This window comes from Protopterus annectens, chromosome 12.part0 (assembly GCF_019279795.1).
Source record: "Protopterus annectens isolate FY-2018-M chromosome 12.part0, PAN1.0, whole genome shotgun sequence".
In the NCBI taxonomy this organism is placed as follows: Eukaryota; Metazoa; Chordata; order Ceratodontiformes; family Protopteridae; genus Protopterus; species Protopterus annectens.
In genome coordinates, this window is record NC_056746.1 from 811,089,496 (window position 1) to 811,117,223 (window position 27,728).

At 43.7% G+C, this 27,728-nt stretch overlaps 1 protein-coding gene across 1 annotated transcript in view; it reads left to right on the forward strand.

The window, feature by feature from the left end:
- LOC122816814 (zinc finger protein 704-like) overlaps positions 1-27,728 on the forward strand; it is a 977,436-nt gene that overhangs the window by 240,911 nt on the left and 708,797 nt on the right. The window contains exon 3 of the mRNA XM_044089856.1: positions 19,780-19,889. Coding sequence (XP_043945791.1) covers positions 19,780-19,889 — 110 coding nt within the window. The remainder of the gene's footprint in view (positions 1-19,779; positions 19,890-27,728) is intronic.

A 27,728-nucleotide genomic window follows, 5' to 3' on the forward strand; every position in this document is an offset into this window, starting at 1 on the left:
CAGAAGTGTGTAGCTCATGTCCCATCTGAGTTGGAGATGTTGGTAGATGGTGTTAGAACTGTTGTATTTAAGAAACGTGTTTGTGTGAGTGTGAGCTCAGTTTGGCGGAGCTGCACAGAGTTTGGCATACCTGCACACAGTGCAGCGGGGATTAGCAGTGCCTTGTATAAATGCAAACATCTAGAATTACAGTTTTTCCTGAACACCACTCAGTGAAACCCTCTCAAGCTTCCCTGCTGCTCTTTGGGCAACTCGTTTGTATACTACTGCTTTCCAGGCAGCTCAGCTAAGCACTGTCGAGTGTCACCCCACTTTTGTCACTAGTCCTGTATAGTTTTTAAGTACTTTTGCTAATCCCAGAGCAGTAGCTGAACTTTTGCCCCCCCCCCCCCACACAAACCAGGAATTACCTGCTGCTATGGACAGATGGTTTCCTAGCATTTCTGCAGCCAGCCTGATTGATATGGGCATCCTGAGGCAATGTGTCAATTGCCTGATGTATACTGACAACCACCTGCTCCTAAAACAAACAAATACAGTATGCAAGAGCTGTCACTATACCATGAAACTTGAATCAGATGTTCTTCTTTTCCAGTGTTGCAGTATTCTACTTGTGGGTTTACTCTTCTTCCTCTCCAGTTTGTCCGGCCAGGTTTCCAAAGATTTTCAGTCCCTCTTGGTGCGTCGGACATCTGATGTGGCTGCAAGAACGTGGCCCATAAAAGTGACGTCTGCACGCACCAGCCCTCAGAACTTTTTAGCCCCAGTTGTACGCCAGGTGCTTCTGCTTCCTATGGATGTCAGATCGAAAAAAGATTCAGTTAAGTACCCCGTTGAGGATTCTTTCAGTCCTACTTTATTGATAATTCTAGTCTGTTCATGTCCTCTGGTAGAGGCAAGTGTGGTAGGCAGATTCCTCACAAAGATACCCATGACAAGTGTCTCTCTTGTCTAGGCAGGGAACATGACCATGAGAACTGCTTCATTTGCCAATCGTTTGTCCCCAAGATTTTATGCCGCTGTTTGCAGGCCTTACACTTGTATTTAGAGAATCAATGCTTGAAACAAATAGCATTAGGGATGGAGGCCGTGCCCGACACCCCGTCTGAACCGCCTAGGAAGAGGGCCAAGTACTTCCGGCCTACTTCGTTTGCTGCATCCCTGTCTGCCGTTCCTCAGTCTGTAGCCGAAGTCAGCTTGGCTGAGGATCCGGCATCTGCCTGTGTAGATAAAGCAGGTATCTCCGAGCAAGCCACACAATCTTGAGTGGATGACACATCCACAGAGGATTTACACTGGGGGGAACCAGCATTCACTCTGGGCCCATTAGATGCCACCTCTGACATCCCGACGTCTCACCCAAGGCCTATTCCTAGCCAGACGCCAGCGAGGCCTTTAAAGAAAAAGCAAAAAACCAGACACCTTACTCCAGCCCTGAAAGCATGCCGGATTGGCAGGCCTTCAACCAACGCTTATTCAATGCCTTTATGGCCGTTAAGCTTTCTACTGAACCCTCTTCCACTTTTCCTCCCCTCCTTAGTCCCAGACCTCTCATCCATGAAAGGAGGGTAGATCAGCCTGAAGAAGAGGAAATGTCTGATTCCTCTGAGGACTCTCTCTTAATCCTCCCAGATCTCATCCCCCCTGGGATATGGATCTCCCAAGGAGGGCTTTGTCGAAACTGAATCCCCTGTAGAGGATCATACCTTGGGGAAACTATTAATAAGATGAAAGACCACTTTAAGTGGCAATGCTCAGATATGTCTGATGTACAAAAAAGGTTTTATGACCGTATCCAATTGGACACTCCCAGTCCTTCGGCCATTCCTCCTATTCAGCCTGCATTCTTGGATGCTTTTGCCTCAGCCTCCACTAACCTGGATTCCCAACCTCCAGCCCCACGTAGGGCAGACAAACTCTATAAAGTCCCAGAGATGGAGAAATTTCTCTTTAAGTACCCTCCCTGCTGATCCTCCCACTATCTCCATCTCTATGGACAGGGCCTCCAAGCTCCTTCCTACCAATACCATCCTCCCCGCTGATAAAGCCAGCAAGACCGTAGAGAGGTTGGAAGAGAAAATCTATACTTCTGCTACCCTCTCATTTAGAGTCACCAACTACAAACTTATATGACCAAATACTCCTTAGCTGTGCTGGACAAAGCCACTAAAGATTTAGATGACATCCCTGGCTGTGCAACCAACGCCTCCTTGTCTTCTGTGATAGCGCTCACCTCTCAAGTCAATAGACACTCCTTGAGATGCAATTATGATGCAGCTGAAGCCTCAGCCAGGTCAGCTGCATCGCTTCAGTACTAAGGAGGTACTTATAGCAGCGACTTCAGCCTCTCCCAGATGACTTCAAACCCAAACTCCTTGACACACCTTTGGATCACTCAACCCTTTGTGGTGCAAAAGTGGCTGACCTGTTTAAATCCTTACAACAAAAAGGAAAAGAATTGCAGGACCTAAAACATGTCATAGTCTCGCCTATTCCAAAGTTCCAGTGGAACTACCCAGCAAAGACACAGTTTATCAGATGTGGCTGTGGCTCCCCCAGTCTAGAAGACCCCCTAGAAGACAGCCTCAGGGCTTCTCAGTCTTCCAGCCAAAGGCCCTCCTTTCCTGACAGGGCAGGTAGTGTCCTTGACTGCCTGCCAAAATTTCAACCCCCACTCCCCCATCCATATCCCTAGCTGCCCGTCTCTCTCACTGTCACCCTGCATGGTCTCTCATTATCACAGACAAACGGGTTCTGTCCATCGTACAGGATGGTTACTTCATGTCCTGGATCACCCCCCCCCCCCCATATCAAGACTGGGCATACCACAGCCTCTTCCCAGTCAACTACCCTTCCTCCATCAGGTTTTGCAAACCCTGCTACTACAAGGCACCATAGAACCGGTTCCTACTCAAGCAAAAAGAAAAGGATTATAGTACAGAATCTTATTGGTACCCAGAAAGAAGGACCATGGAGGCCGATTTTAGACCTCTCGTGCCTCTCCTGGGACCTTCTGGTAATCCTACAGTCTCTAGGACTGCTGATCAACTTCCCAAAATCCCACCTCAACCCCACACAGGATATCGTCTTCCTGGGTTGCAGGATCAGGACAGACCTCATGAAGGCCTTTCTTCCAGAAGAAAAGGTGGTATCCCTCCAAAACCACCTTCTTACTGCTCTACAATCAACAGGAACTGCCTGCAAGACAATTCCTGAGGATTCTAGGTTACATGGCAGCTACCATTCCCCTGTTGCCCCTAGCAAGGATGCACATGAGGAAACTTCAGTGGTACCTCCGGTCTGTGTGGACCCAACACTCCCACCCTCTAGAGTTCAGGATCCCACTGCTCCCCTGCTTGCATCAGGAACTGGCTTGGGTGGCTCAGGTAGCCCAAAACCCAGGACTGCCTCTGCAAACACCCTCTCCCTCCCAGACCATGTACACAGATGCTTCGGTCCAGGGCTGGGGAGCAACTCTGGGAAAAGGAGAGTACGAGGTTTGTGGACAAACAAATTCACATAAACATGAGAGAAATGAGAGCCATCCTCCTTGTTCTACAGGCCTTCCAGCCCTACCTAGAGCAGGGCCCTCTAAAGATATTCACAGACAATACCACAGTCCTGTGGTATCAACAAGCAGGGAGGGACCAAATCCTACCTTCTATGCAGACTAGCTCTACAGGCATGGGAACTGGCTACCTCAGAGCACATCTCCCTTCAGGCAGCCTACATCCCATCCCTGCACAACTCCCAGGCAGATTACCTAAGCAGAACCATTTCAAACAACCATGAATGGATGCTTCAAAGAGATGTTTTTCTGACTGTGGTCCTCAGGTGGGGTATTCCACAAGTAGATCTGTTCGCCTCCGCTATAAGCAGGCAACTTCCTGGCTACTGCACCAGGACACCAGACCCCAATGCATTAGCAACAGATGCCTTCTCGATAACCTGGAAGGGGAAATTCCTGTATGCAGTCCCCCCTTCCCATTGATACAAAGGGTCCTGCTGAAAATTTAGCAGGGCTCGCCCAAAATCTTGCTGGTGACTCCCTACTGGCCAAGACAGCACTGGCTCCCTCTTCTTCTTCACCTGTCCAAGGGCAATCACCACAAGTTACCCCCTTCAGTGGATCTGCTCACACAGAACAGGGGGACTCGGATACACCCACAGTGGCAGTCCATCCACCTCACCCTTTGGTTGATAGGATTCTGATCCCCTTCAGACACCTATATAACGAGGACGTGCTCACTGTCATGCAGGAGGCCAGGAAACCGAACACAAGGAAATCTCATCTTTCTAGATGGAAAAGGTTTTCTGTTTGGTGTCACAAAAGACAGTTGGACCCGCTGGAAAGTGATATGCCTCTCATCCTGTCATACCTGTGTGAAGTCATCCAGACAGGGTTGTCTTACTCATCTTTGAAGGCACACCTGTCTGTTATGTCTGCCTGCCTCCCCTTGGATCCACCCCTTGCATCCAGACACCCTTCCAAACTTTTCCTCAAAGGTGTATTACACTTAAGACCACCCAGGAAACCATCTCTCCCTCCCAGGGACCTAAACTATGTTGTAGAAAAACTCACTCAAGTCCCCTTTGAGCCAGCAGACAAGGCCACCTTAAAATTTTGCACATGGAAAACTGTATTGCTGGTAGCTCTCATTTCCACCAGAATGGTTTCAGAATTGCAAGCTCTTATGGCTAACACCGCCTTTCCTAATCTTCCACCTGGACAGGGTGACCCTCAGGAAAAACCCGCCATTCATCCCCAAAGTTGGAAACCTGGCCGGACAAACTGGAGAGGAAGAAGGGTAAATCCACAAGTAGAATACTGCAACATGGAAGAGAAAGACATCTATGGTTATAGTAAGATTTTACACAACTTTCCTTTCTCTCCCGTAACAATAAACAAGACAATTAAAAGGTTGTGAACTCACATACCTCTCCTCTTACATAAGATCTCTGGTAAGATCAGACCACAAAATAGTCTCCTTTGAAGTAAAAATGAAACGTTGAACCCCAGCTAACCCTGAAATATTCAGGAACTACACTAAGGCTAACTTCTTGCTATTAAATGATAACCTGGCAAAATGTCAGGCCCCCATAAACACTGAGAACACTGCTGGCTATACAGAACTGTTCACAGAAACCCTGTACAAACATGTTAGTAGCCTCATAGAGGTAGCTATACCTACCAGGAAGTACAGAACTAACTGAAAAAACAGCCATTCTGGTGGAATCGCAACACTAATTGGCTGTATAACAGAAGAAAAAAAATCATGGCAAAAATTAGGAGGTGCAGCACCCAGCAGGATGAAAGCACTCTCATCAAACTAAACAAACAATTCAGAGGAGAAATAGTCTACCAAAGCCAAATTTGAGGTAAATTTGGCCTCATTGACCAAGAAAAACCACAAGGCATTTTTTAGCTATGTCCACAACCTCAAAAGCAGTACACAATTGTGTGCAGAGATCCTTTTAAATGGAGCCACCTATACTGATCCAGAAGATAACACAAACCTACTGGGTGCTGAATTGAGCTGCAGCTTTACCCATCTCTCCCTCTCAACCTTCCCTCAGGAAACAGTGTCACGTATAACTCCCCCTGCTATCACTAGTGAACCAGTCCTTAGTGCTGTCTGTAAGGCCCACAACACTGCATCAGTGGGCCCAGACAGTATCCCAGCATGCCTTCTAAATAGCATGAAACATGACCTATCAGGCCCTGTAGAACTGCTATTTAACTGTAGCCTCCAAACAGACTTCACACCTCATAAATGGGGAACAGCAGCAGTCATCCCTCTGCACAATTGTGGGCCATCTGCAAACCATGGAAACTATAGACCCATAAGTCTCCATGGTCTCATATGCAAAACCACGAAAAGAATTATCATGGAAATGGTCAGTAATAACATAGTAAACCTCCAGAAACTGGACCCAACGCAATTAGGTTTTGTCAAGGGCAGGTCATGCCTACTTAACTTGGTGGACTTTTTTGACTAGGTTACCAAAGCAATGGATGAGTGCAGAATGGTTTACACTGCCTACCTTGATCTGGCAAAGGCATTTGACACAGTACCCCACTCGAGCATTGTCGACAAATTCAAGGTTAGGTACAAACCTTTATGTCACATACCAACTGGCTCACAGACAGGACCCAGGAAGTTAGAATTGGGGAGTCCAACTTTACAGAGAGGTCAGTCACAAGTGGAGTCACTCAGGGATCCATCCTGGGACTGCTCGTTTGTGGCATGTACTTCTCTGAAGTCGAGGCCAGTGTCAGTGGCCTCTGACTGACTATCATTGAATCCCATACTGACACAAATGTTCTCCCGGCAGGGGTGACGTAGACAAGCTGTTGTCAGAGTCATGGACTAAAACTAAATGCCAAGAAATGCATAATAGTATCTTTCTGGAAGTCATCCACCCCCTGATAACTGTCATATTGACAACACACTCCCTAAGAGTTGACCAAGTGGTCAGGGACTTGAGAACACACATGGAAAATAATCTAGCCTTTGACCATCACATGTCTACAGTAGTGAGGAAATCATTGTATGTTGCACAACTTACTAACAAAGGTATGGCATCCAGGTCCAAAGAAGTCATTCTTCCACTGTATTTGGCATTCAGCTGACCTATCATTGAGTACAATGCCCCCTTTGGAATGTACCTAACCAGGTTTATCCAACAACTGGAACATCCACAGAGGTGCCTCACTAAAAGAATACAGGGTACAAGTAAAATGTCCTATGCAGACCACTTCAAGGCCCTATCCCTGTATTCTGTGTTCTACAGGCTGTTGATGGGAGACTTATGCCTGGAATACAGGGCATTCAGACATCACTCTGATGGACCTCCTGCATATTCACAAAACAAACAGCACCAGAATTACCATTCTAAAGACTTGAACATTGCCTGTAATATAAATAGAACCTGCTGGAGACATAGGTATGTATCCCAGAGACTACCCCATCTCTGGCACAGGTCTGCCATACATGTGAAACAGTTCCTCCTTAATCCAATTCAAGAGTAACTTGGACATTTAGATGGGGAGCAGGAAATTCCTTCCTGGTTTGGCACATATGTCTCTAATGGACACAGGCAGCCTGTAAATGGTTCGCCTCCCAGGCCCCTGCTCTTAAACGTTTCATCTCCCAAGTCCCTGCTTACACTTCTCAAGGGGTACCAGAACTTGTCAGAGGTTTGGGATGTATAGCTATGTTTAAAAGGCCCAAATGGTCATTAGCCTAGTAAACAACTATAAATCTATGAATAAATTAGATCTATAGATTACTATATCTACCTTGTTACGGTTTGCCCGGCGTACTAATAACACTGGAAGCAAACCATTCTTTTTTTCTTTTCTTATTGCTTTGTGACCTCAAGATGTGTACAAATGTAAACAGGAACTGTTAGGAGTTTGAAAATGCTTTTTATCTCCTGATGTGAACAAACTTAAGGAGCAATTTTCTACTACTAATTTGGGACTTGGGCTTTCCTTTGTTGCTGAGTGAGAAAATTGGGCCAAACACTAGCCTCCTAGTTTGATTGACTGCCTACACCCATACTGATTACAGAATCCTCTTGCATCATAACTGCACATGTTCTTTGTGTTTCACTGATTGCAGTCATTACATTTAGGGTAATCCTGCTGGTAGGCTGCCCTCAGTCGGCTTGAATTCCAAAGTCTTGGGTCCTGCGTTGGTTGCTGTCACCCCTTCCCTGACGTCAGGTCATTAGGGGTATAAAAGATGCAGCCAACGCCATTTTCTTCAGTCTTTCTTGCTGTGCGGTGCCCAAAGCAGAAGTAGTTCGCAAGTGCCGGTCGGCCGACTCCTGAGATTTTCGTGTTCGAGTTTCAGATCCGAAGTCTTCAATAAAGGTAAGTACCCCGTTGGGGAAACTTTTTTTCTTGCTCCAGACCGATGTCAGAAAAAGTTAATAATTGTATTTCTTGTTGAAAGCAAATACCGCATAATTCTTACTGTATTCTTTGCCTAGGCCCTGACCACAAAGTTTCAGGTTGTCGGTTTTGTGCTAGATTTAACCGACTACTGGAATTCACAAAAAATGCAAAGAAAAGGAGAGAGATAGATAACCAAGGCCCAAAACTGACACCGAAGCTTCTCCTAAGCCAGTTGCCGGTTCGCCGGTTCTCAGTGAGGCGCTTTCGAAGCCACTGACGCCCACTACTTTAGAGTCACAGGCCACTACCAACTCCCAAGTGGAGTCGGCTATGCCACTGGAAACTCAAGGTATTGGAGCCTCGGAAACTATTCCCTCAGATGGGTCCGGAGCTGCGGAGCAGGCACCGGCTTCTTAGGGTGTATTCAGACCTAAACATCTATACATTAAAATAACTTCAGCTTCAAAGGCAAAGACTAAAGCACCTTCAAAGACAAAGAAGCAAACTCAAGAGCCACGTGGACAGGTCTCCATGCCCAAAAAACAGATGCTCAAAATGGCCGAAGACTTGAGGTTCCCATCCCCCTCCTGATAAGAGGCCTAGGCAAGAGACAGACTATGAATCTTCAGATCAGGTTTCTATTTCTTCTGATTCCTCTTCTGATCAGGAATATTCTCTTCCCCCCTATGAGGATTCTGATGCTGAAGAATCTATTCCTTCAGCTTCTCCTCCTGAGGACTATTCTTTTGGGGAAACCTTGCATACCATGAGGGAGCATTTCCACTGGGAGAGCCAAGATTTTTCAGAATCTAAAAAGAGGCTCTGGGACTTCCTTTGGCTACCTCAGCACAGGCCTCTAGCCATTCCACCTGTGCTAGACATTGTAGATGATGTGTTTTCAGAGTCTAGTCTGACCCCTGACTCCTTACCTCCAGCTCCTGTTAAGCCTGACAGATATTACAGGGTTCCTGACTCTCATAAATTCCTTTTCAAAAACCCTGCTGCAGACCCAGAAACTATTTCACAGGGTCCCAAAGGAGTTAAGGCTTCCGCTGCAAAAAACCCTGCCCCCTCTGACAGATTCTAGGGCACTGGCTAGATGGGGAAAAAAGGTTTACACATCTGCTACCTTGGCTATAAGGGCCTTAAACTGTCAGTTTCATATGCTCAAATATCAGCAACATGTCATGGCATTGCTTAAACAAAAAATGTTGTTAAACTCTGAATGTGCAGAAAACAAGGAAATGCAGGATTTATTGCATGCAGCTGAACAAGTTGGAAAGCATACTTTGCAATGTGGTTTTGATTCTCTGGAGGCCTCCTGCAGGGCCGCAGTTACGGGTTCTGTAATTAGGAGGCATGCTTGGTTAAAGGAACAAAATCTGCCTGATCATGTCAAAGTTAAATTATTAGATGCACCTTTACAGCATGATACGTTGTTTGGTGTTAAGGCAGAAGAGGTGTTAAATAAAATGGAGGACAAAGCTAAATCTATGCAAACTGTCAAAGATTTTTTACAAGTACAGCCACCTAGGTTTAGTAGACACTGGCCTACAAATAATTGATCCTTTCCTGTGTCAGACAGACCTCAAAGGGGCAGATCCAGACACCCTATAGGCAGATCCCAGGCACAAGGTTCATACAGGTCAAAGCAGTGGGGCGCTTCTACCTCCAAAAGTGGAGAAGACAAATCACAACCATACAGGAAACAGTCCTAATGACTTCCCCCTGCCTGCACCAAGCACTTATCTCCTAGCAGCACCCTTAGGGGGGAAATAGCACATTTTTCTCAAAATTGGCACATTATAACCCAGGACAAGTGGGTTCTAAACATAGTGTCACAAGGCCAAAGGCAAGTGGTTGGCAAGATCTGCCAAAAAATCAACGGGCAGGGGCACAAAAACAAGTCTCATCCCTCATGGACATGGGGGCCATTCAACAAGTACCAGAGCAAGAGTAGGGACAAGGATTTTACTCAAGACTGTTATTGGTACCCAGAAAGGGCAAAGCCTGGAGACCAATACTGGACCTATCTATTCTAAACACATTCCTGGATATACCAAAATTCAAAATGTTGGGCAAGAAGGTTTGGCTTGTGACTTTAGACCTAAAAGAGACATATCTGCATGTCCCAATCAGGCAGTCATGCAGAAAATACCTCAGATTCAAGGCTGGCTCAATGCATTACCAATTCTCTGCACTGCCCTTTGGCTTATCTACTGCGCCCAGGGTCTTTACAAAGTGCCTGGCACCAGTAATTGCATTCTGCAGACAAAGAAGAATACAAATATATCCTTACCTGGAAGACTGCCTAATTCAAGCAGAGAACAAGGACATGCTTCTACAGCATCTGGCGTTTGTGAAAAGACTTCTAATATGCCTAGGGTACACAGTCAATGAAAAGAAATCAAAACTAGTACCCTCTCAAGAGATAATATTCCTGGGTGCAAGCTTAAAGACAACTGCCCAGATGGCTTATCTCACGTCAGACAAACAAAGGCAACTGACTACCTATTTCAAAATATTGGCAACAAAGGCCCAGTTATCTGCAAGAAAAATTCTGCAGGCATTGGGCTTCATGGCATCATGTATCCTACTAATTCCATATGCAAGACTGCATATGAGGAAACTTTAATGGTACCTAAAAAGTGTTTGGACTCCACATTGCCACAGCCTGGAAACAATGATTACTCTCATTCCCTGCCTGCAACAGAAGTTTTGATGGTGGGCGAAGGCTTGTCACCAAAACAAGGGACAGCCATTCACATTACCCCCATTCAGGCAGAACCTAACAACGGATGCATCAGATTGTGCCTGGGGGGCCCACATGGCAGGAAGATGCATTCAGGGCACATGGCCAGCAAACCAAATGCATCTACATATCAATCAAAAAGAGATGCTAGCTGGTCAAAATGCCTTGACAGCCTCCAAGGACCTACTTCATCCGGGCCAACTACTGATAAAGACGGACAACACCACAGTCATGTGGTATATAAACAAGCAGGGGGGCACACATTCTTACCCCCTTTGCAGACTAGCCATGGCTTTGTGGGACACAGCATTGACTTACCAAGTTCATCTGCAGGCACAATTCCTGCCAGGAAAGGAAAATACCCTGGCAGACGAACTAAGCAGAAACCTCATGGATCCCCATGAGTGGCAGCTGGATCCACAAGTCTTCAGCATGATAACAAGGCAATGGGGATGCCCGGACATAGATCTATTTGCCTCCCCTCACAACTACCAACTAAAGAGATTCTGCACAAGGACTTATCACAGACAAGCATGGAAAAGTGGATGCCTTATCTTTCAGCTGGAAAAACCTATCAGTATATGCCTTTCCTCCACTACCTCTCCTCCCCAAGGTACTCCTAAAGGTCAGACAGGAGAAGCCAAAGATGATACTGATTGCCCCATACTGGCCCCGCCAGTACTGGTATCCGATCTTAAGGAACTTGTCTCAATGCACAGCCTGGACCTTACCTCAAATACCTCATCTACTGTCCCAACAAAACTATCAGATCCTGCACAGCCAACTCAGGACTCTAAACCTTGGCATGGCGGATAAAGTAGGCACACAAAGCACACCTCTCAGTAAAGCTGTGATGGATATCATTTTGGAAGCCAGAAGGCCTAGTACTGGAAAATATTATGCTGGAAAATGGAAGAGATTTTGTGTTTGGAACCAGGCACAAGGAACTGATACAGCTGTACCAAATATTCCTCAGATTTTGCAATACTTAACTGATATGCTGGACAAAGGCCTACCTTTTTCATCAATCAAAATTCATGCCTCTGCCATTTCGGCTCATTACAATGCAGAGCCACCAATCTTTGCTCATCCTTTATTAAGGCAGTACCACAGAGGAGCCAAAAATTTAAGGCCTCCAAGGAGATCACCAATATCTGCATGGGACCTCAACTATGTCTTGGAAAAACTCACCCTGCCTCCTTTTGAGCTAGCTGCTACTGCTGATGTGAAGTTTTTATCTTGGGAAAACAGCTCTGCTCCTAGCAATAACTTCTGCAAGACGAGTATCAGAGCTACAGGCACTCATGGCTGTGGAACCTTTTATCATTTTTTATCCAGACAGGGTCTCTCTGAGGACAAACCCAACATTTATGCCTAAGGTGGTGTCCAGTGTGGCCCTTAACCAAACTATTCATTTGCCAACTTTTTATCCAAAACCACAGAACAGGGGGGAGAGAATTCTTCATTCTTTGGACGTACACAGACAGCTTAGATTCTATTTGGACAGAACCAAAGTTTTCAGGAAGTCAGAGCAATTACTAGTGACATATGCTGCAGGATCACAGGGAAAGCCTATCTCAAAGCAGACTATTTCAAAGTGGATAGGCCACTGCATTCATTTCTGCTATTCACAGCATGGCAAATCAGTGCCTAAGGGCATTAGGCCGCATTCAACCAGAGCAGCAGCCTTCCTCAGAGGGGTACCAGCCAAAGACATCTTAGAGGCTGCAACTTGGAGTTCAGTGCATACTTTTACAAAGTGCTATCACCTACCTCTCTACTCTAAATCCAGGGCAAGATTTGCCACTGCAGTTCTGCAGGGCCTGATAGACTCGCCTAATCCTATTTAGCACCAGCCTCCCAACCTTAGCTTTGGGATGCAACACAATTGTAATGACTGCAACAGTGAAACACGATGAACATAGTACCGTTGTGTACCTACCATAAATGTAGATGTTCGAGTGTATTCACTGTTGCAGTCCAGGTTACCCTCCCACCATCCCCCTTTTCCTTTGCTGGGACTTATCTGTACTTCTCTATTCTATACAACCTATGTAGTGTATTTGCTTGTAGATGAATGAAAAGTTGTTTTTTGTGCATGCATGCTTATTGGCATAATTTAGCCTACCATTTTAGGGGCACCTGATATATGGGACAAGAAAAACTGAAGAAAATGGCGTTGGCTGCATCTTTTATACCCCTGGCGCACTGTCATCAGGGAGGAGGCGACAGCAACCGACGCCAGACCTAGACTATGGAATTCAGGCTGACTGCGGGTAGCCTGCCAGCAGGATAACCCAATTGTAATGACTGCAACAGTGAATACACTCAAACATCTACATTTATGGTAGCTACACAACTGTACCTTCTATCAGGAAGTCTGATCAGCTTTTTTGTCTCTGTCCAGGACAAAAAGTTGGATGCTTCTGTTTCCAAATGGATTTCTAAGGCTATCATGTTTTGTTACTCTTTCATGGCAGACAACCTCTAGCTCCAGTTAAGGTCCATTCCAGTAAGCTTCCTCTGTGTGTCAGGGGCTCTCCTCAAAATTTTAGACTCCATTCTTGAAGCATATACTTTGCCTTCTTTTCACACTTTCACAAAACATTACAAGATTGATGGGTATTTTTTCTAAAATTAGAACAGGGTTTGCTTAGTTTTGCTAGGTCTTCCTGTTGGACAGCTTTGGGAATCTCACATTCGTTAATAATGCTCAGTAGTGATCATAGAAGGACATAGTACAGTTGTGTAAGAGCTTGCAAAAGTAGGTGTCAGACTGATCACTTTTGCATTACATCTCTCCCTCCTTCTTCTTTTGGCTGCTCCAGTTAGGGGTTGCCACAGCGGATAATCTGTTTCCATTTATTCCTGTCCTCTGCATCTTGCTCTGTCACACCAACCACCTGCATGTCCTCTCTCACCACATCCATAAACCTTATCTTAGGCCTTCCTCTTTTCCTGTTACCTGGCAGCTTCATACTTGGCATATTTTTCCCAATATACTCTGCATCCCTCCTCAGTACATGTCCAAACCAAAGTAATGTTGCCTCTCTGGCTTTATCGCCAAACCTTCCCACCTTGGCTTACCCTCTAATATACTTATTCCTAATCCTGTCCATCCTCGTCACACCCAGTGCAAATCTTAATATCTTCAACTCTGCCACGTCAAGCTCCGACTCCTGCCTTTTTGTCAATGCCACTGTCTCCAACCCATATAACATAGCTGGTCTCACTACCCTCTTGTAGACCTTCCCTTTCACTCTTACTGGTACTTGTCTGTCACAAATCACTCCTGACACTCTTCTCCACCCACTCCATCCTGCCTGTACTCTCTTCTTCACATCTTTTCCACACTCACCATTACTCTGAACTGTTGATCCCAAGTATTTAAACTCATCCACGTTCACCACCTCTACTCCCTGCATACTCACCATTCCTCTATCCTCCCTCTCATTCACACACATATTCTGTCTTAGTCCTGCTGACCTTCATTCCTCTTCTCTCTAGAGTACATCTCCACCTCTCCAGGGTCGTCTCCACCTGTTTCCTACTCTCACTACAGATCACAATGTCATCAACAAACACCATAGTCCACGGGGACTCCTGTCTGATCTCGTCTGTCAACCTGTCCGTCACCATTGCAAATAAGAAAGGGCTCAGAGCTGATCCTTGATGTAATCCCACCTCCACCTTAAACGCATCTGTCACTCTCACCGCAGACCTCACCACTGTCACACTACCCTCGTACATATCCTGTATCACACTTGCATACTTCTCTGACACTCCCGACTTCCTCATACAATAGCACAACTCCTCTCTAGCCTGTCATATGCTTTTTCTAAGTCCACAAAGACACAATGCAACTCCTTCTGACCTTCTCTGTACTTCTCCTTCAACACTCTTAGAGCAAGCATCGCATCTGTAGTGCTCTTTCCTGGCATGAAACCATACTGCTGATCACTAATAATCACCTCCCTTCTTAACCTAGCTTCCACTACTCTTTCCCATAACTCCATGCTATGACTGATCAATTTAATCCCTCTGTAGTTACTACAGCTCTGCACATCACCCTTATTCTTAAAAAATCAGTACCAAAACACTTTTTCTCCATTCCTCAGGCATCCCCTCACTTTCCAAGATTTCATTAAACAATTTTATTTATTTATTTATTTATCTAAGGTTTGTTGACTGGGAAAGTCCGAATAGGTTCCACAGAGCCTATTTTCAGTGGAGGCCCGGGGAGAAATGCTCCAGATGCATGTCTTTGGAATGTGGGAGGAAACCGGAGTACCTGGAGGAAACCCACGCGAACACAGGGAGAACATGCAAACTCCACACAGAAGGCACCCCAGCCGAGAATCGAACCAGAGAGCCTCTTGCTGTGAGGCGACAACGTTAACCGCTGCACCACTGTGCTGCCCTAACTCAAATCTAGTTAAAAACTCCACTGCCATTTCACCTAAACATCTCCATGCTTCCACAGGTATGTCATCTGGACCAACAGCCTTTCCAGATATCCTTACTTCCTCCTTGCTAATCCACTGCACTTCATGATTCATTATCCGCACATCATCCAACCTTCTCTCCCTCTCATTCTCTTCATTCATCAGCTCCTCGAAGTACTCTTTCCATCTGCTCAACACACTCTCCACGCTTGTGAGTACATTTCCCTCATTATCCTTTATCACCCTTACCTGCTGCACATCTTTACTAGCTCGGTCCCTCTGTCTAGCCAATCGGCACAGGTCCTTTTCTCCCTCCTTAGTGTCGAACCTTTCATACAACTCTTCATACGCCTTATCCTTAGCCTTCGCCACCTCTCTCTTTGCCATGCACCTCATCTCCTTATACTCTTGTCTACTTTCTTCATCTCTCTGACAATCCCACTTCTTCTTCGCCAACCTCTTTTTCTGTATACTCTCCTGTACTTCATTCCACCACCAGGTCTCCTTGTCCTCCTTCCTCTTTCCAGATGTCACACCAAGCACCTTTCTAGCCATCTCCCTTACTAGCTCTGCTGTAGTTACCCAGCTATTCGGTAACTCTTCACTGCCACCCAGTGCCTGTCTTTAACTCTTCCCTGAACTCCATCTCACAATTACCCTTTTTCAGTTTCCACCATTTGATCGTTGGTGCTGCCCTCACACTCCTCCTCCTCCTCTTCTTGATCACCAATGTCATCCTACAAACCACCATCCTTTGCTGCCTAACTACACTTTCCCTGCCACCACTTTACAGTCTCCAATCTCCTTCAGAATGGCTCTTCTACATAAGATATAATCCACCTGTGTGCATCTTCCTCCACTCTTGTATGTCACCCTATGCTCCACCCTCTTGTTAAAATATGCATTCACCACAGCCATGTCCATCCTTTTCACAAAATCCACTACCATCTGACCTTCTGCAATCCTTTGCTTAACACCATACCTACCCATCACTTCCTCATCACCTCTGTTCCCTTCACCAACATGCCCACTGAAATCTGCTCCAATTACCAGTCTCTCACCCTTTGGTACAGTCATCACCACTTCATCCATCTCAGTCCAAATTTTTTTTCTCATCCATCGCACACCCAACTTGTGGAGCATATGCAGTAACAACATTCATCATTACACCATCAATTTCTAGCTTCAAAAACATCACTCTATCCGACACTCTTTTCACCTCCAAAACACTCTTAGCATACTGTTCCTTCAGATTAACCCGTACTCCATTTCTCTTCCCATCCACACCATGATAAAACAATTTGAACCCGCCTCCGATACACCTAGCCTTGCTCCCCTTCCATCTGTTCTCTTGCACACACAATATGCCAACCTTCCTTCGGTCCATCATATCAGCTAGCTCTCTCCCTATACCACTCATACTGCCAACATTCAAAGTTCCGACCCTCACTATCACAGTCCTTGCCTTTACCTGCCTTCGGGCATGCCTTCCCCCTCTTCTCCTCCTTCGGCCAACAGTAGCCCAATTTCCGCCAGCACCCTGTTGGCCAACAGTACTGGTGGCCGTCGTTGTTAACCCAGGCCTTGACTGATCCGGTATGTATATCTGTACTGTTGTCCGCATGTATGATTTGGCAAAATTTTACGCCAGATGCCCCTCCTGATGCAACCCTCTGCATTTATCCGGGCTTGGGACCGGCACAAAGAAATGCACTGGCTTGTGCATCCCCAGTGGCTGGGTTCCCTCCCTCCTTCCCACTTTCATTTTTTTTTTTCTTTTTAGTTTAGCTGAGGTGGGTTCTTTTGTTTTCTACCTTTCTCTTGACTTGTATATATGTATACAGATCCCTTTATTTGTGCTTCATTTTCTTTTGTGGGCAGGAAAGGCCTGATGGACTTTGGATCTGTATATCCTTTATGTATGTCTGCTTCCATTGGGATGAGGTCATATGTCTGATGGGGTGTATATTACAAGATCGAAACTTTAGTTAATCGAATAACTAAAGCTCGATCTTGTAATATCGAAACCTAAAAACCTCAAACGTTTGATTTAACCCAGAGAAACACATCCCTTAGCCGTTATGTGGATTATGCTCGGAGTTGGTATATTTAGTTGGGGGGGGGGCACAGCCCCCACTTGATTTGGGATTTAAAGTTTTTTTTTTTCATGCTGCCAAGGGAAGTATTTCCCTAGGTTAAATTGGCTTTTTGAGATTTTTAGGTTTAGATATTGCAAGAGCAATCTTTAGTTATTCGATTAACTAAAGTTTTGATCTTATAATATAGACCCATCTGATGTAGGGCATAGGGGAGGGCAGCCAGGCTTTGGTATGCTGGCTGGATGTATGGCTATCCTTGGCAGGATATCCCATTTGTTAATACTGCAAGAGTGATCTTTTGGACATTTACTGTTGTGGTAAGTCCATACACAGCTGTACTTTGTCTGAATAACTCAATTAACGTGCATTTAGTCCTATTTAATCTGTCTTCCTCTTTCATTTTATTTTTGTTCATATGTTCGTAAAAAATGCTACCCATCCATGCAATACCTCCAGTGTGTATGCCAGAGAGAGGTGTTATGTTTACCATGTTTCTGTGAGTGTGTTATGCTAAATCGACACAGTATATCACAGGATTTTGTGTTGTTTGCAGGTACCACATAGATGTAGGATGGTGTATTGGATGATGCATAGTTTTACCCATGTTTTGTGGGATAGTTGCATTAGTCATTTCACCCCAGTTAAGGTAGGGATATAGTCATTCACTCCTAATGACTGATGGAGTCTATTGCAATGTGTACAGCACATCTCTGATATGAGAGTCTGACAGTTTTTTTTATATTGCTTTTTGTTGCTAAGGGCTGGAAGTGCTGTCTTCCAGGTTCTACATTTTTTGCTGAATGGCCGGCCTTTGTTGCAGTGGGCAATATGTATAAATGTCTACTACATATGACCTATTGTGTAGCTGTGATGCACTCTGTAATATTCTTTTCCCTCTTTTCTTGTATAGTAATGTGTAAAAACAAAATGAAAACTCCAGAAAAGGTAGAACTTCCACTGAGTGACATCCGAAACCATTTGTATCAGAGGCACATGGGATATATGCAAATGATCATTATGAACATCAGGTGTTTCAGCTAATTGGAGATTCTGAATGCCTATGACTTGTTTTGTTGTTTTAATGGACAATTTCAGGCCAATAAAGCCAAACCCCACTAGCTGTGGATATGCATATTTCAGCCTTATGATCTCATCAGCATAGCACAAGCAGAGTGTTTGACTAAGTATTAGAAACACAGGGCTGTTATACCCCGCTGATGTCCATTATCATTAGGGTCACTGCAAAAGTATCCCAAACAGCAAACTAAAACAATAAGTGAGAAGGTCACTGAAAAACCAATCAGTAAAAACAAAATGAAAACTCCAGTAAAGCTAGAACTTCCACTGAGTGACCTCCCAAACCTCTTTTATCAGAGGCACATGGTATATATGCAAATGATCCTTATGAACCACAGGTGTTTCAGCTAATTGGCAATTCTGAATGCCCATGACTTGTTTCGTCATTTTAATAGACAATTTCAGGCCAGTCAAACCCCACTAGCTGTGTTGGAGTGACCTTAATGATAATGGACATCAGCGGGGTATAACAGCCCTGTTAGTCAAACACACTGCTTGTGCTGTGCTGATGAGGTCATAACAAGGCCGGAATATGCATATCCACAGCTAGTGGGGTTTGGCTTTATTGGCCTGAAATTGTCCATTAAAATGAAGAAACCGGTCGTGGGCATTCAGAATCGCCAATTAGCTGAAACACCTGATGTTCATAAGGATCATTTTCATATATCCCATGTGCCTCTGATACAAGAGGTTTGAGAGGTCACTCAGTGGAAGTTCTAGCTTTGCTGGAGTTTTCATTTTGTTTTTACCGATTGGTTTTTCAGTGACCTTTTCACTCATTGTTTTAGTTTGTAAAATAATGTGGGAAGAAGAGTATGAAATATTGCTTCTTGTAGCATTTGAGACGTTTTAAAATAATGGCAGTGATTTTGCACATAGTTTGTTAGAATGTAATATCACAAACTTTCAGCACCAAGCAATATTTTTCAGGAGCTACTGCCAATTGGAATAAACCAGGATGCAGTGCTATAATATGAAGCAGTTGTTTTTGGTGTCAGAAGAAACATGACAGAGGTGGGGGAACTGTTAGCATTTACCTTTATTTTTTTTCATTTCAACACAGGCCATTTGCACCTAATTTCCATGATTAGCTAAAAACTGTACAATATCTTGGTTGAAATGACAAGTGGATTGCAACAAATTAACAAGATATTCATGTCACAAAGTTTCCGTAATTGGAATTCATTTCACATACTCGTGAGCTTTTGCATTGCCCAAATCAAGGCTTCATTTGGCATGGTCTTTTGAACTCAATTCTCAGGTTATAGCTCTTAATGACACACAATGACTTGTGTGATTCTAGAGGCAGAGACCAGAAGTGTCTTGTGGTGGTGTTCACATGGGCAGATTACCAAACCTGCTGTCAATAAGTTTGATATTTAGACAGATATAAATGTACTCACACAGTTCTTGGAGATAATAGGAGCCTGAGAGATTCCTGTAGTTGTTGGGTATGGGTTTTTGCACGCATTTTTTATAGTGTTTGTCTTCTGTCTTCAGAAAACCCTTAGAAGAAGCCAATATAGATGAAGCCGTGGCAGTAGCAGCGCTTACCAGTCTGTCCACCAGCCCCGCGATCATGTGTCTCAATTCTGGAACCACCAGATCAGGTAAAGGTGAATTTGTACCAGTGTCTTGCAAATGGTGACGTTGGCATGCAGTGTTTGGTAACTTACAGAGCAGAGTAAAACTGCGCTTAGAATAAAATGTTTTACTTGTTTATTCCATTTTGCTGCTGCTTTGGGAGTGCATGTTTCATGGATCTAGGGAATCTGCCCACTGTGGTGCTAAATTAATGCAACCCTAGTTTAAATTCTTGCGTACTGTGTCAGGCTAGTTTAGGATTCGTATTTGCATTGTCAGTTCCAGACCAGCTAGCTTGGAGCTAAGGGTATAATAGTTTTTTTGTTGTAGTTGTGTTCTTAAACTGACCGTATCTGTTGTTGCTTGCTCCTTATGAATATGTGTGACAATATAACTCCCTCCCTCTTCCCATTTATTGGCTGTTGACAATAAGCACATAAGTGTCAATCTGATGTCAGTTTTCATTCATGCCTCAACATAGGGGTTAGGATCTGATCCTCAGATCTAATTTGGCCTCTGTTTTACAGTTTGTGGAAAACACGAACTCTCGACCTCCTCCCTTACCCATAATGCTGTAGTCCCCCTCCTTCTCCAGATCTCATTTTTCGCCATTGGAAACAGACGTTGTTGCTACAGCTGTCAAGCAGATATTGTTTTTGAATATTGTTTGCTCAAAAACGATACGTGCTTCTTTTTTTATTCTGTTATTTCTAGCTGCTATCCCCCCTTTACTTGTTGTTTTTCCTTACCATTGGTAACTTTCCCCTTTAACATTGCTAGTAATTCTTCTGGTCTTTTTGTTTATCGGCCTTCCTCTCATTACCATTTTTGGTATGTTTTTTTCCTTACTATTTATCAGTATTTCTCCAAGTAACCATTGTTGATTGTCTCTCTTCTTTCTGCCTTCCACTATAAAAAAAAAAAAAAAAAACACATTGCTATCCTTTGACTTTTCTGATTACCGTGTTCCTGTTTTTACAGGGATCATGGCAGATAAACCTTTGGGTGTTAAGAAATGTGATAAATTTGGGCACAAGATTCCCCATTCATGGTGTGTTTACTGTTTAGAACCTGAGCATTTACAATCCAACCATTCTGTTTGTAGCCTCAGCATTCTACTACACAGGGTCAGCTATCCCAATGTTCCCAAGCGACCCCACAGGGCATTATTTCTTCCGATAATTCTCTGAAGCATCCCATTGAAAGTAACGTGAGGCAACACCAACGGATGACAGGAGTGAAAAACGTTTAATTAAATCACATATAAACAGATTAAAATAAAACAAAACGTGCACAAAGTGAGCGCTTTCACAAGTTTTATTTTATTTTAGTCTGTTTGTGTTATTTAATTAAATGTTTTTTGCTTCAGTCATCTGTTGGTGTTGCCTCACGTTGCTTTCTGATTAATGTATTTGTTTATGGTGAGGCACTTTATCCATGTACAGCTTTTCGTTTGAATTTGACCCCATTGAAAGTCCCTAGGAAGAAGTGCAACACGAGGCACTTGGACTCCCCTTAGGAGATGGTAATGGAAGATGTAGATTTCAATGAAGGGAAAAAATCCCCAAGATCACTACATAATGACATCTCATTTGTAGACATTTTGGAGATCCTGAAATAAAGGGGTGGTTGGTCCACTGATAACTGCTGTCCAGAGGAAGCGGTATTCCTGGAGGCTTTTGGGGCTGGCCCATTTCCGTCCTGGGTGACTCCACCTACAGATGAGCACATTGACATGATCTTTCAGTGGGCATGGAAAAAAACAGAAAAGAGGGGGTTTTGGAGCAGAGGAGTACATAAGATGTCATGGTCATGGCGGCAGCCATAAAGAAAGAACTGGCAGAACAGAGTTCTTCTGTCCACCCCCTAACAGGGAGTCTAGGGCAGTGGACAGATTTGTGAAGCGAGTTTATGCATCAGCAACCTTTGCTCTCAGGTCCCTGAATTACTTGGTGCACTTTACCAGATTACAGAGGGATTTGATTAAGAAACTCTCAAAAACCCTCTCAGGGATTAGCATGGCTGAGGCAGAATCTTCTGTTGCTTCACAATTAGCCACCGTTCAGTCCATTTTGAATTAATCTCTGAGGCTCCTCTCACATGCAGCTGAAGGAGCCACAAGAGCGGCTGGCTCGGGCATTTCCATTAGAAGACATGTCTGTGTGATTTTGCGGAGCCCTTCAAATAATACTCCTTTTGATGGAAGTTCATTGTTTGGCCCCAAAGTTAAGGATACACTCTGCAGGTGTGAAAAAGATGGAAAGACCATGTCTGCGGTTGGTGTAAGTTTTTTAGCTCGTCAAAGAACCTTCTTCAGGAATCAGCGGGTTGATTGATAGATGTGGTTCAGGAAATCCCAGAGTCCATTCCAAGATCCATATGGAGAAATTTCCCCCTGGGACAGGGAGAGGAACTCCAAATGGAAAACACCGTCCACATGGCAGCAGGGGATCTGCAGAACCAGGGGACCCTATCAGCGCTCCTGAAAGGAGGCCCAATTGCCTACCTTTGGAGGCAGTCATGGGTTGTCTATCCCTGCACCAGACAGCCTGGCTAGACTCAACAAAAGATACTTGGGTGCAAAGGATCATTTCCAGAGGCTGTATAATTCCCTTTTCCCTGCCACCGCCATTACAGAACACAATTCCTGACATTCCACCCAGTCAGAGGAAAGCAGCAAGTTAGCCAAGAGAGGCATCCAAGAGGTACCCCAGACCAGAAAGGAACCAGAACTTACCCAGGATTCTTTTTAGTGCTAAAAAGGACAAGGGACTGGAGGCCACTCTTGGATCTCAATGTTCTAAACAAGTTGGTTCAACATACTAAGTTCTGGATGGTCATGGTTTTGCCTTTTCTGCACAAACATGACTGGATGTACTCTATAGATCTCCAGGATGCATACCATCACATAATAATGAGCAGAGAGTCCAGGATCCAGGAGATACCTATGCTTCCTGCTGGAAGCCAGTCACTACCATTTCAGAGCACTGCCGTTTGGTCTCACCACAGCCCCCAGGATGTTTACCAAATGCATGACCGTTGTAGCAGCTCACATCAGACTGCAGGGATTCTGAGTGTTTCCATACCTGGATGACTGGCTCCTTACTGCCTCGACCAAGCATCTACTGCTAACAGCTCGGGACTATGTACTCCAGACTTGTTCAAATTTTGGCATCACCATCAACCACAAGAAATCTCAACTTCAACCTTCTCAGTCCCTAGAATTCATAGGGGCCAATTTCAATACAATATCAATGATAGCATCTCTACCATTACTGAGAGTTTAAAACATCCATTGTCAAGTCAGCAGAATAATTCAGAGTTCATTTATATCAGCCTACAAAGTATTACAGACATTAGGGTCCATGTCAGCGGCGATAGTTCTGCTCTCACTAGCAAGGTTCCATATGAGAATTCTACCGTGGACATTGGCAACCCAGTGGTCCATCTTACATCACCCCTTCTCCACCAGGATAAACATAACTCAAGCTTGCAAGAGATTTCTTTGGTGGTGGATTCACTCATATCAACTACTGCAAGGTCATCCATTCATCCTCCCTCAATCCAAGGCCATAGTGACCACAGGCGCTTCCCAGATCAAGTGGGGGGGGGGGCATTTCTTCGGGAAGAAAAGGGACTGTTCAAGGTATGTGGTCCCCAGTAGAGGCCATCTTCAATTTCAGTGTGCTGGAAATGAGAGCAGTACTCCTAATATTGCAGGCGTTCCAAGACACTCTTCCTTCCAGCTCTGTTGTGATGTACACCAGTGAATACAGTGTTGCTATGGAATGTATCTTAAACAACAATAGCGAATATCAAGAAGTTAACATGTTGCAAATTTAAAGACATTTTAGATATGTCAAGTATTGTTTAAATGAATGTCTTATGAATGGTGAACTGTCATTAGACTTGTATAATTTTTTCTCAGTAGAAACACCAAGATTAGGTGTTTTGTTTGGTATACCCAAAATTCATAAGAATTCATTGCATCCACCCTTCCGACCTGTTGTTTCAGCTGCAGGTACTGTCACAGAAGGGATTTCTTTATACTTGGATAGTTTGTTCAATCCACTTGTCCAAGCATTACCCTCTTACATTAAAGATTATTGGTCTTTTTTAGACTAAATTAGGTTGTGTACTGCAAAAAATAATCTTTCTGAACTTGACAAAGAAGGATTTTTTCTTCTAACAGTAGACACATCTCCTCTGTGCTTATCCCCCAACCCTTTAAAACCCCAGATTTTTACAGAAAGCTTCTTGTTTGAAGAGTAGAACCATTCACATTGCTCCTTATTGGCCTCAACAGATTTGGTTTCCCTTTCTTTGGCTTCATCTAGTTTTACCCACGTTGGATTTTGGATCCAACTCCAGACCACCTGTCTCATCCCATAGTGATGATTCACCTGGACATCTTCCTATTCCATTGATAGCCAGACAACCAAAGCTCTCCTCTCCAGCATGCCACATTATTTTAACTTCTCATAAGACCTCTACCAGAAAATTCTATAAAAGCAAATGGAAAAGATTTGTCCTTTGATCACAACATGACATGGACCCTTTTTCAGCACCAGTGCATTCCTGACTTCCATTTTCAGTGTGTGTGTGTGGGGGGGGATTAGTCCTTCTACACTCTCTCTAATTTCCATATCAAAGTTGATAGCTCTACTGTAGCATATTCATGTCTTTGTAAACCCTTTATAAAAGGAACATTTTTACTGAAGCCCCCTCCCCCCAAGTACCCCATTCCACATTGGGATTTTACCATAATGTTACAAGCCCTAACTCAGAGACCTTTTGAACCTGCACCTGGATGTGACCTACGATATCTGACTTGGGAAATGATTTTTCTCATAGCTAGAAGGGTGTCAGAACTGCAAGCATTATCTTCTAAGCCTCCTTATTTAATTTTTCACAAGGATAGGGTATCTTTGAGAACCAGCTTTTCCGTCCTTCCTAAGGTTGTGTTGGGATCTAATATTAATCAAACCATTCATCTCCATGTATTCTTGCAAAATTCTCTAACAAAGGATAATATATGCTACATTTATTGGATGCTCATTCGTTTCTGTCTGCACAGATATGAGAAATTTAGGAAATCTGACCAGTGGTTTGTTTTGTACTCTGAAACCAAATTGGGTCAACCATTCTCTAAGGTAACTCTATCAAAATGGCAACTGATTGATTGTATTTCCTTTGTGTATAACAAGCTGGGTTTGGTTATACCTAAACTCTTAAAGCCCTATTCAACTAGATCTATGGCGACTTCATCAGCTTTCTTTCCAGAACTTCCATGGACGATATTTGTATGGCTGGAACTTGGGCTAACCCTCATACCTTTATTACTCATTACAAACTGGATCTGGTCTCAAGGGGAAGAGCAGCTTTTGGCTGTACAGTACTGAGGAATATCCTTCCTTCGAGTCCACCTGAGATTCACTTAGCTGGGGACTCTGTTCCATATGTTGAGGAATGAATGAAAGTTGACAACATCAGACAAAAATGATGTACTCACTGTAGGATTCCATATGTGTTGTCCATTTTCATTCTTCCTTAACTTCCCTCCATACAGCCCCCATCCATGTTTCTTGTCGACTTCTGGAATAGTGGGAGAGTGCACAGGAACCAAGTTCCTTTTTCTTTGAGCTCCAGGAAGTGTTTTTCCATAGTATGTAAATATAACTATATTTTACCTTAGGTAGCTGCAAACAAGATCTGGAGAAGGAGAGGGACTACAGCATTATGGGTATGGGAGGAGCTTGAGAGTTTGTAGTTTCAATGAGCTGTAGACCAGCAACTGAGTCGGATCCGATTATCAGATTTGAACCCATATGTTGAGGAAGAATGAAAATGGACAACACAGTTGGAATGTTATGGTGAGTATATAACTTCTTATTTTACAAAGTCTTTCCCCTTAAACTATTTATCAGGCTGAACAACCTTTGATGAAATTGCTTAATATGGAGTGTTCTGATACAGCTTGCACTGGTTTTAGTGTTAAATTAGAGTTTTTACTTTAATTGGTTTACTGGTTCCTTCTGGTGGCAGAAGGTTTCCAGGCTAGTTGTTTTGTATTGAACTTTAAATACTCAGTAGCAAGTCTACTCATACATTCTAAACAAACTAAACTCCATGCAGTTATAGTTAACCTGACCCCCTAGTCATTACTGTTGAAACCGTGGGCCAGCACTTCTCTACAACTTCTAAAGCCAGCTTGATTGAGATGGGTATCTTAAGGCAATGTAATGCCCCTTCTCTATGTTATGTATCTCATGCAAAATAATTGGATGATGATTTAAAACTGTACAGTTCATCAGATGAGGAACTGAAAGCACAACTACAAGTAGTCAGAATTTTTTTAGATGATATAAGAATGTCATTTGGTCTTGATAAATGTGCAAAAGCAACCTTTAAAGCAGGAAAACTGCAACACCAGGAAAACATCAGTTTAAGACAAGAATGTGGTATAAAAGAACTTGAGCAGGAAGGAGTGTATAAATATTTGGGTACTGATGAAGGATCAACAATAAAACACAAACAAATGTGAATGAAACTCAGTAAAGAATATTTCAGAAGACTTAAATTAATCCTGAAAACAGCACTGTGTCTAGGAATAAAATTCAGACTGTAAACCAATTTGCTCTTACTGCCCTAACTTACAGTTTTGGAGTGATTGACTTGCCCCAAAACATGTTGGATAGATTAGATAGGGAAACAATAAGGATGCTTCATGCTCACCAAATGATTTATAAAAATCAGTGCATACCAAGATTATATTTTTCCTGTTCTGAAGGAGGGTTGGGCCTCATTGAAATTGATTACATGTATAGATCTGCAGTTGTGGGACTCCACACATATCTGCTGACCTCACAAGATCCAAATGTAGTGAATGTTTTGAAACATGAGGAGAACAAATCTAAGACGACTTCTCTGCTTAATCTAGTAGAAGCATATCAGTGTCAAGCAGGAATGGAAATCAAACCACAAGTAGATAAAAACCAGGCAGCAACTGAATGTGCCAAAAAACAAAAGAAAGAATATAAGGTGAAGGACCAGATGAGAAGGCAAGAAATGTGGAAAATGTGTAAATATAGTTGCAAGTGTAGAAAACATCTGGAAGAACCTCATGTTGATCTGGAACGAACGCAGGAATGGTTAAGGACAGGCAAATTCAAACCAAGAGATGAAAGGTTAATGTTGGCTGCACAAGATAGTGGGCTTCGTACATGTTTGTTTACAAAGTGCATTGAACATGTGGGAGAAACAGGCAAATGTAGGTTTTGCAAAACAGAATTGGAAACAGTTGCAGACTTTGTTGCTGGATGTGACGTACTAATGACAGAAGGAATGTATACTGAAAGGCATAATAATGTGGTGAGACTGTTGCACTGGGGATTGTGCAAACATTATGGTATTGAAGTGGCTGAAAAACACTGGAAACATGAGCCACAAACCATCATAGAAAATGATGAAGTCTCCATCACATGGGATCATCCATTATCAACAGTTCTAAAGATAGATGCTAGAAAACCGGATATAGTGGTCCAAGAAAAGAAGACAAAAGTAGCATTGATCATTGAAATCGACACACCCAGTGACTACAGTGTCCTGCTTACAGAGAGGCACAAAGTCATAAAATGTCAGGATTTGCAAGCAGAAATGCGGACAATGTGGAAGAAGGCTACCCAGATAGTGCCAATAGTAGTAGGAGCAACAGGACTTAGATATACTACCAATACATGTAACTCTGTACAAATTGCAGGAGTCATTACTTGGCACATTGCGGGTGCTACAAAGAGCACTTTTGGCTGACATCAGAGAGTGAAACAATACTAATTTCATGAACTTTAATCGTACTTTGACTTAGG